Source organism: Chiloscyllium punctatum, chromosome 14, assembly GCF_047496795.1.
Source record: "Chiloscyllium punctatum isolate Juve2018m chromosome 14, sChiPun1.3, whole genome shotgun sequence".
NCBI classification, from domain to species: domain Eukaryota; kingdom Metazoa; phylum Chordata; class Chondrichthyes; order Orectolobiformes; family Hemiscylliidae; genus Chiloscyllium; species Chiloscyllium punctatum.
The window spans coordinates 26,317,352-26,330,931 of record NC_092752.1 but is presented as its reverse complement, the minus strand read 5'-3'; the positions used below and the strand labels follow the sequence as shown (position 1 = coordinate 26,330,931).

Sequence of the window (13,580 nt, the reverse complement as noted above, 5' to 3'; positions counted from 1 at the left end):
CCCAGGCCAATGCAGGAGATAGCCAGTGCCAAGAAAAATAAACCAACAAAGCAACACCTGTCATCTGGCAACATGGAATAGTTCATCTGGATAGTGAGCTGAATCAATTTGCATTATTTAAACGGTCATTATTAGCAAGGATAAACAAAGGGAGCACAAGAACAGTGTTAATCACACATCTGAAACAATTTCATGCAGAAAGAGTTATTTACGTTACTTCAGAAAAAATAATCACTGATTCACAAACAGTATCAGAGATAGTACAGGAGCCAAATAAATACCTCTAGCATTCCTTAACAGAACGTGATCACCATCTCAGAATTCTGTCGTTGATATATTACTTATGGTTGACTATTGACTGAAACCGCAGTTCTTCACAGAAAAACATAAAATAATCTGAATTCGGCTGTACTTAGATTATGGCAATGTTACTTCAGAGGGAAAAAAGAGCTAGCTATTCATGAGGAAACAGTTAGTTTAGTAGGGAATTGACAGCTGTCTGTAAGCACACATATAAGTCTAATAAGATCTGGCCAAAATACATAGAACTGTATTTTAGCATAGAAATAATATTAAACTAGCAGCCTCAATTACATGAAATAAAAGCTGGAATTAATATAATAGGATGTGTTGTCTGAAACTGACATGTTGTTTCACTAATCAGAGAAGATTTGCTCTCAATCAAATTTTGATCTGATAAGGATTTATGCTTTAGCTAAAACTGAAATTAAAGATTAGGATACCTCGTACAATGGTTAAGCAGCTCAATAGCAATGGAATGAATAACTGCAGATGTTTCATGGACATTAATACTGCACTTTAAGGAAATCTGAAAACTGTATACATTCACAATGTGGTCTCTGGGAAGCAGTCAAAGTGTTGGACAAATGATAAACCTACTGGTGACAGACAGCTGTAATGGGGCACTGTATGAATAGATGTGTAGAGGTATTCTGTTCTGAATTTCACATCAACCTATTTAACACTGATGGCAAGAAGAAACCTGGTGAGAGGGTATGTCTGTACAAAATAGATAAAGAAGGAAACCTCTTGATAGCTACATTTGTGTTGTTGTCAAGGATTATGGCAGAGACTCACAAGCCAAGGACAAGGATTTCAGGACAAAGTAGTGATACATCAATAAAACAGTAACATCAGCAAACAAAAATGTACTGACAAGACTTGACAAGTAATCCAGAGGCCTGAATGAATTATGATGAGACAATGTATTCAACCCAACCATAGCATTTGTACAACTTACTTTAAATTGTATGAATTCTTTTAAAAACAGTATCAGCAACAAAAACCAAAGAACTACAAGTCTGTTGCAAAACCAAATTTTATTCACTAATGTCCTTTAGGAAAGGAAACCTGCTCTCATTTCATTGTACCTATATATGACTCCAAAGGTTTTAATTTGTATTCAACAAGCTGAATCACCATCACTTACTCAAGCAAAATTAGGGATGGGCAACACATGTTGGCATTGCCAACACTACACACAATAAATGGAAAGTACTATCTGGTCATTATTCACTTTATTAAGTGAAAAAAAGTGTATTTCTTACATTACAACAGTAACAACACTTTTAATAAAGTCCTTCATTAGTAATAAAATGTTCAGGAACATCCAGAGAAAATGAAATTCACAAAGTGACATCTTTCTAATCATGCATAATAATTTAATATCTAATCAGAACGTACTTGATGCCTACATCAGTGAAAAAAGTTCATACTTCTCACCATTAATATATTGCCCGAGGAAAACAAGGCAGACTAAAATATTTATTTTTCCACATAAGAATTTTCTTCTTTTTTAAATGAATTGCAATAGGCTTGTATAAACACAATAAAGGAGGGCACAAGAGCATTAAAAAAAGCACCTGGTAAAATTGGTACACCTTTGTATTTCGATAGATTAACCTTGAATTCATTATCTATTTAGGAATTTTCTGGTCAGTCAATTTGCAGAATCTCAAAGTAGGACAGAACCACGAATTGTAGCAGTTACTGAATACAGGACAACTGCATGGGATTTTTTTCATCTGATGTGTTGAAACAAAATACTTTCTGCCACATCCCATAAGCGATGTGGTTGAATTCAGAGGAATTGAGGTACTGAATCAACCCAACAGTTACAATGATGGCCACCAACAAAAGATAGCAAAAGCAACATGGTGGCATTAATGAGCACATTCACCCTTTGATGCTGGATTTTCCCTTTCTCAAGCCTTTTAGAAATACATGTATCATCCCAATTCTTGTTTTGGGGATTGGGTATGAAAATGTTAGCTAATTCTGGATCACATTGCTTGATAGAATTCCACTCTTTATGTTAGGTACCTGTTGAAGGCAATTCTTTTTTATAGTGAAGTTAAAGAGCAGCATAGACAATTATTCTAACTCACTAATCAGGAATGAAGGCATTTCTCTGAAAGCGCATGCAGTTATCAAAAATCGAATCATATTTTCAAAGGGAACAATTCCTTGTGAATATTTTATGCTTACGTGGGTTGTAGATCATATCCTAATCCAATTAAAAAGTTGGTCGCATTTAAAATATATTTGGGACAAGTCCCTTTGTCTGTCACAAATGTCGGAAGTAACGCTGCGCCGAGCGCTAAAAGTAAATCGATCAAATCAGACATTGTGATTTTTCACTGAATAAAACAAATATAAACGGAATGGACAGATTATTTTAATATCACAATTAATCTGTATCCAACAAATTTGGTCACTCCCGTTCCCTTTTTTTTTGCTGTCACCATCTGCACTTGTAAAGTGATACAGAAATTAAAACTTATTGTTCTGAAAGCGCATCTCTTATGACCCCACGATTGTAACGTGGCGGTAAAGAAACGTGAATGAAGTGTTTATAACGAAGAAGTGACGTCCATGCAATTAATGCTGGGGACAGGAATTGTATTTCATAGGTTTTGAGGAGAAGTTGAAGATACAGGACCCGGGGCCAATTGTGAACATCATGCAAGTAATGATCCGAAAATGTTGCAAGGCGCAACATGACTTGTCCATGATGACCATTCTCATTGATCGTTCTCCATGGACGGATTAGAATGTATTGCAGAAATCATCCAACTCTGATTTCGCTTGACCACGGCATCTTCAACTGCCTGGAATCCTGAACACTAGAATCCCCCTCTCTAAAAATCTCCCCATTCTTCCTGTAGGGCGTATCTTCATATTAGACTTTCTCTGCCATCTCATAATGTGGCTCCGTGTAAAAGTAATTTTGCCAAACTCTTGGCTACTTTGGAGGTTACACTTTCTTTTTAAGAGGAGAAAAAGTAGTTCCGTCTGAGAGAGCGGCAGCATGTTTAGAGAAAGGGTCAAGTGCGGAGGCCAGGAACAAAGTTAGCAGCGCCCCACACGCGTGCCTTAGGGCAGTCATGATGAAGAGTTCCTGGAGAGACATTAGGTAGTTACATGTGTGATAGCTCCCTATTGACATCCAAACGACTTCTGCTATAAGAAGGGGCGCCTTTATGTAAAGCTCTGCAAAGTTAAAACTCCTCGTGACCAAGTAACGGCAAATTTTACTTTCTGATAAGGACGCGATTTTAGGAGGAACATTGCGAGCCAGTTCCCAAAGTTTACGGACTAGACTGAAAAGAAAACTTTCCTCGTGTCACGTGACACTTTGGAACTTGTCCTGAACTAATTGCACTTGTTGAAAATAAAACAAAAAGTCTTCTGGAAACAGTATGCGTGCATCGATCCGAAAATGTTGCAAAGTGTGAAACAAGAATAGATAGTTGTGGATTGGATCTTTTGGGATCTCACAGTGCAGCTTTTCTTCAAAAAAAATGAAGTCCAAACTCTTCATAGGTTTGCCCCTTTTACAAACTTGTATACAGTTCGTCCAAATTTCTCTAACTGTCCTTAAAACGGTATAAAATGTTTTGAACACTGCATTTGGTCCCATTACCTGTTAAATAGATATCGCACGTGAAGTTACACAGAAACCTGATTCTCTATGAGTGATCAGAGCGTGAACTGATAGAATTATCTGATCACTGGAATCCCTTTGAGCCGAGGTAACGTGCCCTATTGGTGTTTACGAAGTTTTTTTTGGCTAAAGCTGCATTGATGTAATTATTGGGTCGATTGTTGGAGATTTGCGCCAGATGGCGTCGACTTCTCAAGCTGCAGTTGCTCGTGTTTGCTTTCTCTCCTCATATAGGATGCTAATTCGCAGATAAGTTATGAAAAGGCCGCAAAGTTGTAAAACAGTATTCATGGGGTAGAATGCCCACCGGCGTGACCTATTACTAAATACATTCATGAGGCACCCTCCTTTTATCCGTGATTTTCCACACGACGCTGCCTCTATGGAAGATCAGTAATAGCTTTTAAAAGGCATTTGAGTGCAGGAGAAAGCGAGAGTCTGTGCTTCGCCTTCCCGTCCGTCTGGAACCTCCTTAGTGACTTTAAACCCACCCCCTCCCTCTCCCAGCGCAACAAAAAGAGACCAACTCGGAGAAAACGAGGGACAGTGAGGTTTACAGAACCATAGAAAGCAGAGAAAAGGGGATTATACTAAGTGATAAAAAGCGCAAAACAAGCAAATGCAGATGGTTGATGAAACTTTTCTGGGTTTTTTTGTTGCAATAAAGATTATTTTGCCACTATTGCAGGTGTTTATATTTCAAGACAGATTTAATCGATGTAGACCATAGCAGATTTTCGTGTAAGTACTTATTCCAGAGAACTCCGTGCACGTGAATTACAAATAGACACCAAAAAGAAATCACAGCGGGCAACCCATTTGTGGTTTGAATGACGGTTGGGCTTTTTTTTAAATCTTTTTTTTTATTATGCGTTAGCGTGTCTTTACAAAGAGTTTAAAAAGAAAGCCGAACTCAGTTAGCCCTGTGTGTGAAAACTGAAGGCTCCCGAATTTTTCTTTTTTCCTCTCTCTTTCCGAACAAGTCAAATGGATTCATCAAAGAAAACTTTGAAAACAGCTCTCCTGAGGTAATCTGGAAAAGATTAGCAACGAAGAGGAAAGTCGAATAACTGGCATGCCTTCAGGAAAAGCCAAGAACACATAACGTTCAACTTGAGGGGAAAAAGAAATGACCGAGCAGGCTGATCCAAATCAACCACTATCTAGAGAGCGCGACCCAATTTAGACTAAGTGAAGAATGTGCGCTGGAACGGTCAGCAGAGCAGGAAATAATTAGTGGAGAGACCATCAAAAGGAGTAACATGGAAAGGGATATCAGACGATTTATGGTTCGGTGAAGGGGGCTCTAGGTGAAAGTAGCAGCTAGGGTAATTCAGAGAAGGAAAAGTAGTTGGCGCTAATATTGGCTCCTAGCGGGAGGGGTAGGGAGTTGTCAATGGGCGGAGGCCCCGTTCTCTGACAATGTTTGGAGCTGGCGGATGGGCGGGAGCCAATAGGCGGGGCCTGCACCCCTCCCCATCTGTGATTGGCCACAGTGATTTGGGAGACGCCGTGTGATTGGCTGGTTGGTCTGGCGGCACGCGCCTTTGGGGAAAGTTTGGAACGAGTTGGCGAGAAGTTGGTGCGGATCGGCCTCAGAGTGAGGGTCAGCGCCAGGGGAGAGTACAACACAGCCGCCTGAGAGAGAGAGAGAGAGTGAGTGAGTGAGGGTCAGCGCCAGGGGAGAGTACAACATAGTTGAGTGAGTGAGGGTCAGAGCTGGGGAAAGAGTATAACATAGTCGCCTGAGAGTGTGAGGGTCAGAGCACAGGGAGAGTGTAGTCCGTCCGTTTCAGTTTGAGGGTTAGAGTCCTGGGAGAGTGAGGATCAGAACCCGAGGAAGCTCATCAGCCAACCTCTCCTCTTCCATCTCCACACCCCCACCCACCCCAAAGAAAAACCATATTTCAGCTGCAGAGAGAGAGAAAGAATCTTTGACAGTGTTAACTCGTTGGCTGAAAGTGGGGGGGGGGGGGGGGGAAGTTAGCACACGACTGCGGGACGCAGCGACTTTGTTACATGAAGCCTGCTTTGTCCTGACCGCTGGCCAAAAGAAAATCCCTGGCGTCCAATGTGGTGTCCCGTGAGTGAGTAAGGAGAGCAAGAGGGAGTTTGTTGTGAGGGTGAGAGAGAGGAGAGAGAGTCGAGGGCGCTCCAGGAGTGGGTGAGAATGGGGAAGGAAGGGGCTGAGGGGCAGCAACAGGCGGCTCTCCTCCTGGCTCTGGTGCTGAGCGTGTGGCTGGGAGAGGGGGCGGCCGCTATCACGGTCAAGTACCGGGTGTACGAGGAGCAGCCGGTCGGCACGGTGATCGGGAGGCTGTCCGAGACGCTGGCGGCCGAGCTCAACCCGTGGTCGCAGCGGTTCCGGGTGATGCAGCAGCCGCAGCGGGTGAACGCGTCTCTGCTGTCGGTGCGGGAGCGGGACGGCGAGGTGAGCGTGGCCGAGCGCCTGGACCGGGAGCGCCTGTGCAAGCCCAGCGCGGCGGCGTGCCGCATCGCCTTCGACGTGATCACCCTGCCCACCGAGCATCTGCAGCTCATCCAGGTCGAGGTGGAGGTGCTGGACATCAACGACCACTCGCCCCGCTTCCCGCGCGCTGCTATCCCGCTGGAGATCTTCGAGAGCGCCGCGGTGGGCTCCCGCTTCCCCCTGGACAGCGCGGTGGACCCGGACCTGGGCGAGCACTCGCTGCACACCTACACCCTCAGCCCGAACCCTCACTTCGCGCTGGAGGTGCGCACCGGAGCCGACGGCGCCAAGTACGCCGACCTGGTGGTGGTCCGGGAGCTGGACCGGGAGAGGCAGGCCAGCTACGAGCTGAGGCTGGTGGCCAGCGACCGCGGGCAGCCTCCCAGGTCGGGCTCCTCGGTGCTCCGCATCAGCGTGGCCGACTCGAACGACAACAGCCCGGTCTTCGAGCGGCCCTCGTACACCGTCCGCCTGGCCGAGGACTCGCCCCGGGGCTCGCTGCTGCTGGACCTGAACGCCACCGACCCGGACCAGGGCACCAACGGCAGGGTGGTCTACTCATTCGGGAGCCACGCGTCCCCCCGGGTGATGGAGACCTTCCGGATCGACCCGGACACCGGGCACCTGCTGCTGCTCCGCCCGGTGGACTACGAGCTGACCCAGACCTACGAGATCGACGCCCAAGCCCAGGACCTGGGTCCCAACTCCATCCCGGCGCACTGCAAGATCCTGGTGCAAGTGCTGGACGTGAACGACAACCCGCCCGAGATTGCGGTCAGCCTGGTCCCGCTGGGCAGCGAGGTGGCCACCGTCTCCGAGGCCGCCCCCCGCGACACCTTCGTGGCCGTAGTCCGGGTCGACGACCGGGACTCGGGCGCCAGCGGCCAGGTCAGCTGTCGCCTCCGCGGGCACTCCGGCCACTTCAGGATCCTGCAGACCAACGAGAAGAACTACATGATCCAGACCAACCACTCCCTGGACCGGGAGGAGATCGCCCAGTACAGACTGGAGGTGATCGCCGAGGACCTGGGCACCCCCAGCTTCACCAGCGTCCAGTACCTCACCGTCCAGGTCGCCGACGAGAACGACAATGCCCCCCAGTTCCAGAAAAGCACACACGAACTCTTCCTGCTGGAGAACAACTCTCCCGGGCTCTTCATCACCTTGATAACAGCCACCGACAAGGACTTGGCGGAGAACAGTCAGGTGACCTACACCATTCTGGAGTCCTACATCTCTGGCAGCTCCATCACCACCTACCTGACCATTGACCCGTCCATTGGAGCAATCTATGCACTCAGGACCTTCGACCGTGAAGAGATGAGCAGGATTTCATTTATGGTCCAGGCCAGGGATGGTGGCACCCCTCAGCTTAGCACCAACACAACTGTTTTTCTGACCATTCTCGACCAGAATGATAACTCGCCAGCCATTCTCAAGCCTGTTTTGCGGAATGGTACGGCAGAAGTGCCAATCCCTATTGATGCTGGACCAAACTATTTAGTGACTACCATAGCAGTGGTTGATAAGGACGCAGGCATCAATGCCGAGTTCACTTGTAGCATCCTTGAGGGCAACCAACATGGTTTTTTGACTTTGGATCCAAGGACTTGTGACATTTATACCAATGATAGCTGGGTTTCAGTTCAGGAGAAAAGTTGGGACCTCACGGTGGCTGTGCAAGATAAAGGAATTCCAAGTCTGAGCACAGTGGCTGTCCTAAAAGTTGTGCTGGCAGAACTTGGGGAAGAAATCCACTATGATGAACATAATAGTTTAGATGACTCCATGATCATCATCATATCACTGGGTGTAATTTGTGCTGTTTTGCTTATCATCATGGCGATGTTTGCCACAAGGTGTAATCGGGAAAAGAAGGACAACAGATCTTACAACTGTCGAGTGGCAGAATCTACCTATCAGCACCATCCCAAGCGACCATCCAGGCAGATTCACAAAGGTGACATTACTCTGGTGCACACGGCAACTGGCACTCTTCCCATCAGATCCCAGCATAAGGCCACTCCTTCCTCATCTCCAACTCTGTCAGGAATAGATCGAGCTCAGATGTGCAGCAGGCAAACCAATCATAGCCGCCAGTCTCTCAACAGTTTGGTGACTTTATCCTCCAACCACTTACCTGAAAACTTTTCACTGGAACTTACACATACTTCTCCACCTGTTGAGGTTAGTATGCTGTGCTTTATACACAGTAAAAAATTACTTGGAGTTCAGCCAGTTTGTGATTCCAAACTGAAAACTGTTATCGATACTCTATTCTTGGTTGACACAAAATAGAGAGGTAAAAACAAAATAGAGATATTTAGCATTTTTTGCCATCAGCTGATCTACTAATGTGTAATTTGTGTTAAAACGTTTTAACCTATGATTCCCTATGTAAATCTTTCCTATTCTTTCATTTAAATAATGGAAATGATGGGCTTCTGGATGTTTCATGTGATTGAAGTGTGAGGATTTGAATGCTTTGATTGTAGGACCCAATTCAATTGCTGGCCTAAGTTGTATTATTTCATAAGTGTAGTCATCAGATTACTACAAACAGCTTCAACGCACGAGTGAGAGTAAAGTTTGGTTTTCTTTCTGACGTGTGAACTATAGTGGAAGTATGGATACATATTGGGTGAAGGTTTGAAAAGAGCTGTTTGATAATTAATGAGAACAAATTACCCATCATCCACTGACCATTTCAGATTAAGTTAAAAATTGCACAACACCAGGTTATAGACCAGGTGGATTATTTGGAAGTACTAGCTTTCAGAGTACTGCTCCTTCATCAGGTAACTAGTACTTCCAAATACACCTGTTGGACTATAGCCTGGTGTTGTGTAATTTTTAACTATGTCCACCCCAGTCCAACACTGACACCTCCACATCATTTCAGATTAAAAATGGCTGCTTGAGTAATTTTATGTCAGAAGGTGACCATTGCTCACAGAGACATAACTGAGCAAAAAGCCTTCAAGTGGCTTTCGAAGATTGTAGAGTAGTGTTTCAACAGTTCTGAGGGCCTTGGTGTTTGACAATAGGCTCAAGATAGTCAGTCAGTTCTGTGCTGTAAAACACCTCATCATACGGGAAGGTTTGTTTTATATAGCAGTTTACTTATTTAAAATTAAAGTAGTTGATTTTTGCTGTTACATTTAGACTATGTTATATCATGAATCTCTGCAGCAAATATTAGTGTGCAGTAATGAATATATCTCATTTCATCATATACAATTTTGTTGGTGTCGTTCACTTACTAGATTAAAATAGTTACATCTTTTAAGGGTGCACAGATTTAAAGTGAAAGTGCCAATTGGTTAAATGAAAATACTGTATAAGGAGTTTCAACCACTTAATTGAGCATCAAATCAATAATTAGAGGAGTACAAGGCTTGTTTAGTTTTACACCCTTAAAACAAATTATTCTTTAGGGGAATGGGTCATAAAGTAGAAAGTCATCTTTCCAGCACGAATACTTCCAATCTGTCTCAATCTAGTGACACCAACTCTACTGGTAGCATGTGACTTAATGCATAACTTCCATTAAAGTGCAGACATCGTATTGATTGAAAATTGAATAGTTAAAAACTTCTGGTAACAAATGCAAGATTGAAGCATCCAGTTTCTTGATCTGGAGTTTAACTGTTGGGTTCTCATTCAGTCTTTTTAACATTCTGACATTTGAAAACTTCAGGAGTGAGGAATTAGTTCAGATAAAACAACTTTATAATGTATTTCTATTAAAACCTACAAGTAACTGGGAACTAGGACATTTTGCAATTCAAAAACAAGTAAACTATGGATCATAAAGTATTTCAGTTGCAAGAAAAGAATTTCCTTATTCTTGGTTACATTTGATTCACCACCTGAGTTTAAAATGTAAATGTGCACATTTTCAGGGATGGATTTCCACGTATTTACTTCCCCTGACAATACTTGTTCGGACCCTAGAAAAATCGAGTAAACAGTGTTGACCCTTGTTTTTCGCAGGTTTCCACAGTCCATTCTTTTGAAGTCACCATCTACAATTGGGAACAACCCTTGTGAAAATTCATCCCGTGTGTGAAACAGTATTGCAGATGTTATTAGAAATTTTTGTTTTCTTTCCCCCCAAAGAGTAAATTTTTGTTTTTTTTTATTTCTGTTGCATTTAGCAAGTTTCTCAGCTGTTGAGTATGCTACACCAAGGCCAGTATCAACCAAGACCAAACTTTCGAGGGAATAAATATTCCAGAAGTTACAGGTAAAAGAACCGTCTCATTTAATTCCTGTGTTTTTCATATATTCACTTTTTTATGATATCTATGCTTCTAATAATTTGTTATCTTTTTGTAGATATGCTCTTCAAGATATGGACAAATTCAGCTTGAAGGATAGTGGTAGGGGTGACAGTGAAGCTGGAGATAGTGACTATGATTTGGGTAGAGATTCTCCCATCGACAGACTTCTAGGGGAAGGTTTCAGTGATCTCTTTGTCACGGACAGTCATCGATTTCATCCAGGTACAATCATGTCACTAATAAGTGCACATTGTTTAATATTCATAGCAAATACAATTAATTGCTGTTTGTGTTTTTCTACTTTTCATGCTGATCAAAGACTGAAACAATTTGCTTGCTTCCATATGTTGGTAACAACGTTAGTTAATATTGGGTCAAAACTAACCGCATGCTAAATATCTCCCCTCTTGATCATAGAGCTTAACATTGCCCTTGAGTTTTTATTTTTGTTTTCAAATTATCCAAATTGTAATTGAAACCTAGATTTTTGCTTTGTTTTGGCCATGTGTTTACCCAGATTTGTATTAGAACTTTTGGAAATCATTTCACATAAGATTTTCCAACAACTGGACAGAGATTTTGAGGATTGTGATGTCTTCATTTAAGTTGCAATGTATTTCTCAACAGAGATCAGAGTTGGAGAATTTTGATCTTTAGACCTGGAAATGATGCAAACTCCCTCAGAATGTAACTTTGTTTCTGGGAGTACAGCCTAAATACTCGGCTTGTTTGAGATTTGAATATATTATTGCCTCTTTTACTTCCTATATAATACACTAACAATACTTAACAAAAAATGCACATGTGAAATGTGAGATTTACTCATTCTATATGAGTTCACATTTTTAACAGCACTATCAACTGTAACTAAATGAGTGATGGAGAACCAAAACACATTTTGTGTGAAATCTCATGTGAAGTAGAAGCCATACTGTGAACAAAAAGATCCCAGGTGAGAGTTTTCAATATATTCAGTATTGAAAACCTCACTGATAAATGCTTGGTCAGAGTACAGAGAAGAACTAAATCATATTCACTGAAATAAAGAAAACAATAATCGAAAATAAATTAAGCTACACAAACATTGATCGAACATCTTGCTTTTTTTTTGTCCAATACTTCACGTCCTCAATCTTACTATTGAATGTGCTATGTTTTAGCTTCGTTGCACTTTTCTAGTATTTCCAGTATGGTGCATTGACACATTCATCATTTTTATATCCGTGGAAACCGAACACTAATTCCTACCTCTGAGAAAACATGATAGTGTTGGGTACTTGTCTGCACTAAAAATGTGTTTTTTTTAATTCCTTCAAGGGATGTGGATATCACTGATAAGGCCAGCATTTGTCACCAATCCCTAACTGATGTTGATTGAGTGGTAGTGGGATGCTACTTTGAGCACAAATCAATGGCTTGCTTGGTCACCTTAAAGGCAATTAAGAATCGATGACAAAGCAAAACCAGATTAGTTTTTAATATAGTAGTTTTAGCTTTGTCATAATTGATAGCAACATTTTATCAGATTTTATTTAATCAATTGAAGTTCAGTTGTCCAGGTCTCATGATAGGATTTGCATTCTTCTGGATCATTAGTCTAGACCTCTGGGTTACTTGTCCAGTAACAACCACTATGTTACTATATCTCTGCAGTGGTGGTGTTGAAGGAAAAGAGATTTTAATATTGTCTTACTTTCACACTGATGACCTCTGATTAACCTTTCCAATTTTTTTTTTTGTTTTGCAGCAATGAAGTTGTGCACAGATGAATGCAAAGTATTGGGCCATTCTGATCAATGCTGGATGCCACCTCTGTCTTCGGGCGTTTCTGCTGATTACCGGAGCAACATGTTTATTCCTGGTGAGGATACGCAACAGCTTCAAGAAGATGATTGTGACTCTTCTGATTCCAATGACAAGAAAACAAGCTTTTTAACCTTTGGCAAAGAGTCCCAGAGTGAGGAGACAGAGGATCTTGGGACTTCTTCCCTTCTGTCAGAAATGAACAGTGTTTTCCAACGATTGCTGCCTCCACAAATGGATATGTATTCAGAATGCAATGAAGTTGGCAGTGTAAGTTCTTTGGAAAATAAGAAAGGACATTTGGCAGCGAAACCAGCTCCTTATCCACAAGGTGTGGCAGCTTGGGCAGCAAGCACACACTTCCAGAACCCTGTGAACAATATTGGTACAGCTCCAGTTAATCATATAAATCCACCAAGCATCTCTAAATGGTTGCCAGCCATGGAAGAAATCCCAGAGAATTATGAAGAAGATGAATTTGATAATGTTCTCAGCCAGCTTGCCCCCTGTAAGCGTGAGAGTAAACATGAACTTATTGATGCCAGTGAACTTGTAGCAGAAATTAACAAACTTTTACAAGATGTCCGGCAGAACTAAATAATGGTTGTGTACATTTGTTTTCTCTTCCTTTTGGTTTGGAAACTGGAAGATAGTCATTGCGAACACTTTGCATTTATCAAGTAAATGTGTCTGTGACTTTGAATACAGTTATATTTTCACATTAAGTATACCAATTTGTGTAATTATGTTCGTATTTTAAAAATACATTTTGTATTCTATTTATATTTTTAAATAAAACTTATTTTTATATTCATCATTTGTTTAATTAGGAAGGAACTTCAAACTAATTGATTTATTGTAATAATTATCTCAATCTGAAATTGATTAAAAATGGAACCACTTTGCATCACCTTTTAACGAATACTCTTTTGAAAATATATTGAAAGCATACACTATTGCAAGCATCAGACATTGCTGGAGATAGAACTAATTGACACCACATTTTTTTAAACTTACTTTAGAATAACATCATTGTGTATAGGGATTTTTCACT

General features: G+C 42.1%; 1 protein-coding gene across 1 annotated transcript; it reads left to right on the top strand.

Moving 5' to 3' along the window:
* Positions 1-5,454: 5,454 nt before the first annotated feature.
* LOC140485673 (protocadherin-18-like) lies at positions 5,455-13,340 on the top strand. The gene is made up of 4 exons (XM_072584078.1): positions 5,455-8,624; positions 10,598-10,686; positions 10,779-10,945; positions 12,471-13,340. Exons 1-4 carry the CDS (start codon positions 6,138-6,140, stop codon positions 13,121-13,123), a joined length of 3,396 nt encoding a protein of 1,131 aa, XP_072440179.1. The 5' UTR covers positions 5,455-6,137; the 3' UTR covers positions 13,124-13,340.
* The last annotated feature ends 240 nt before the right edge of the window (positions 13,341-13,580 follow it).

Excerpts from the sequence above, each read along its gene's own strand:
- LOC140485673 (XM_072584078.1), top strand. The coding sequence starts at position 6,138 with ATGGGGAAGGAAGGGGCTGAGGGGCAGCAACAGGCGGCTCTCCTCCTG. Across the intron at positions 10,687-10,778 it reads AAATATTCCAGAAGTTACAG|ATATGCTCTTCAAGATATGG; the intron begins GTAAAAGAACCG and ends ATCTTTTTGTAG. Across the intron at positions 10,946-12,470 it reads CAGTCATCGATTTCATCCAG|CAATGAAGTTGTGCACAGAT; the intron begins GTACAATCATGT and ends TTTGTTTTGCAG.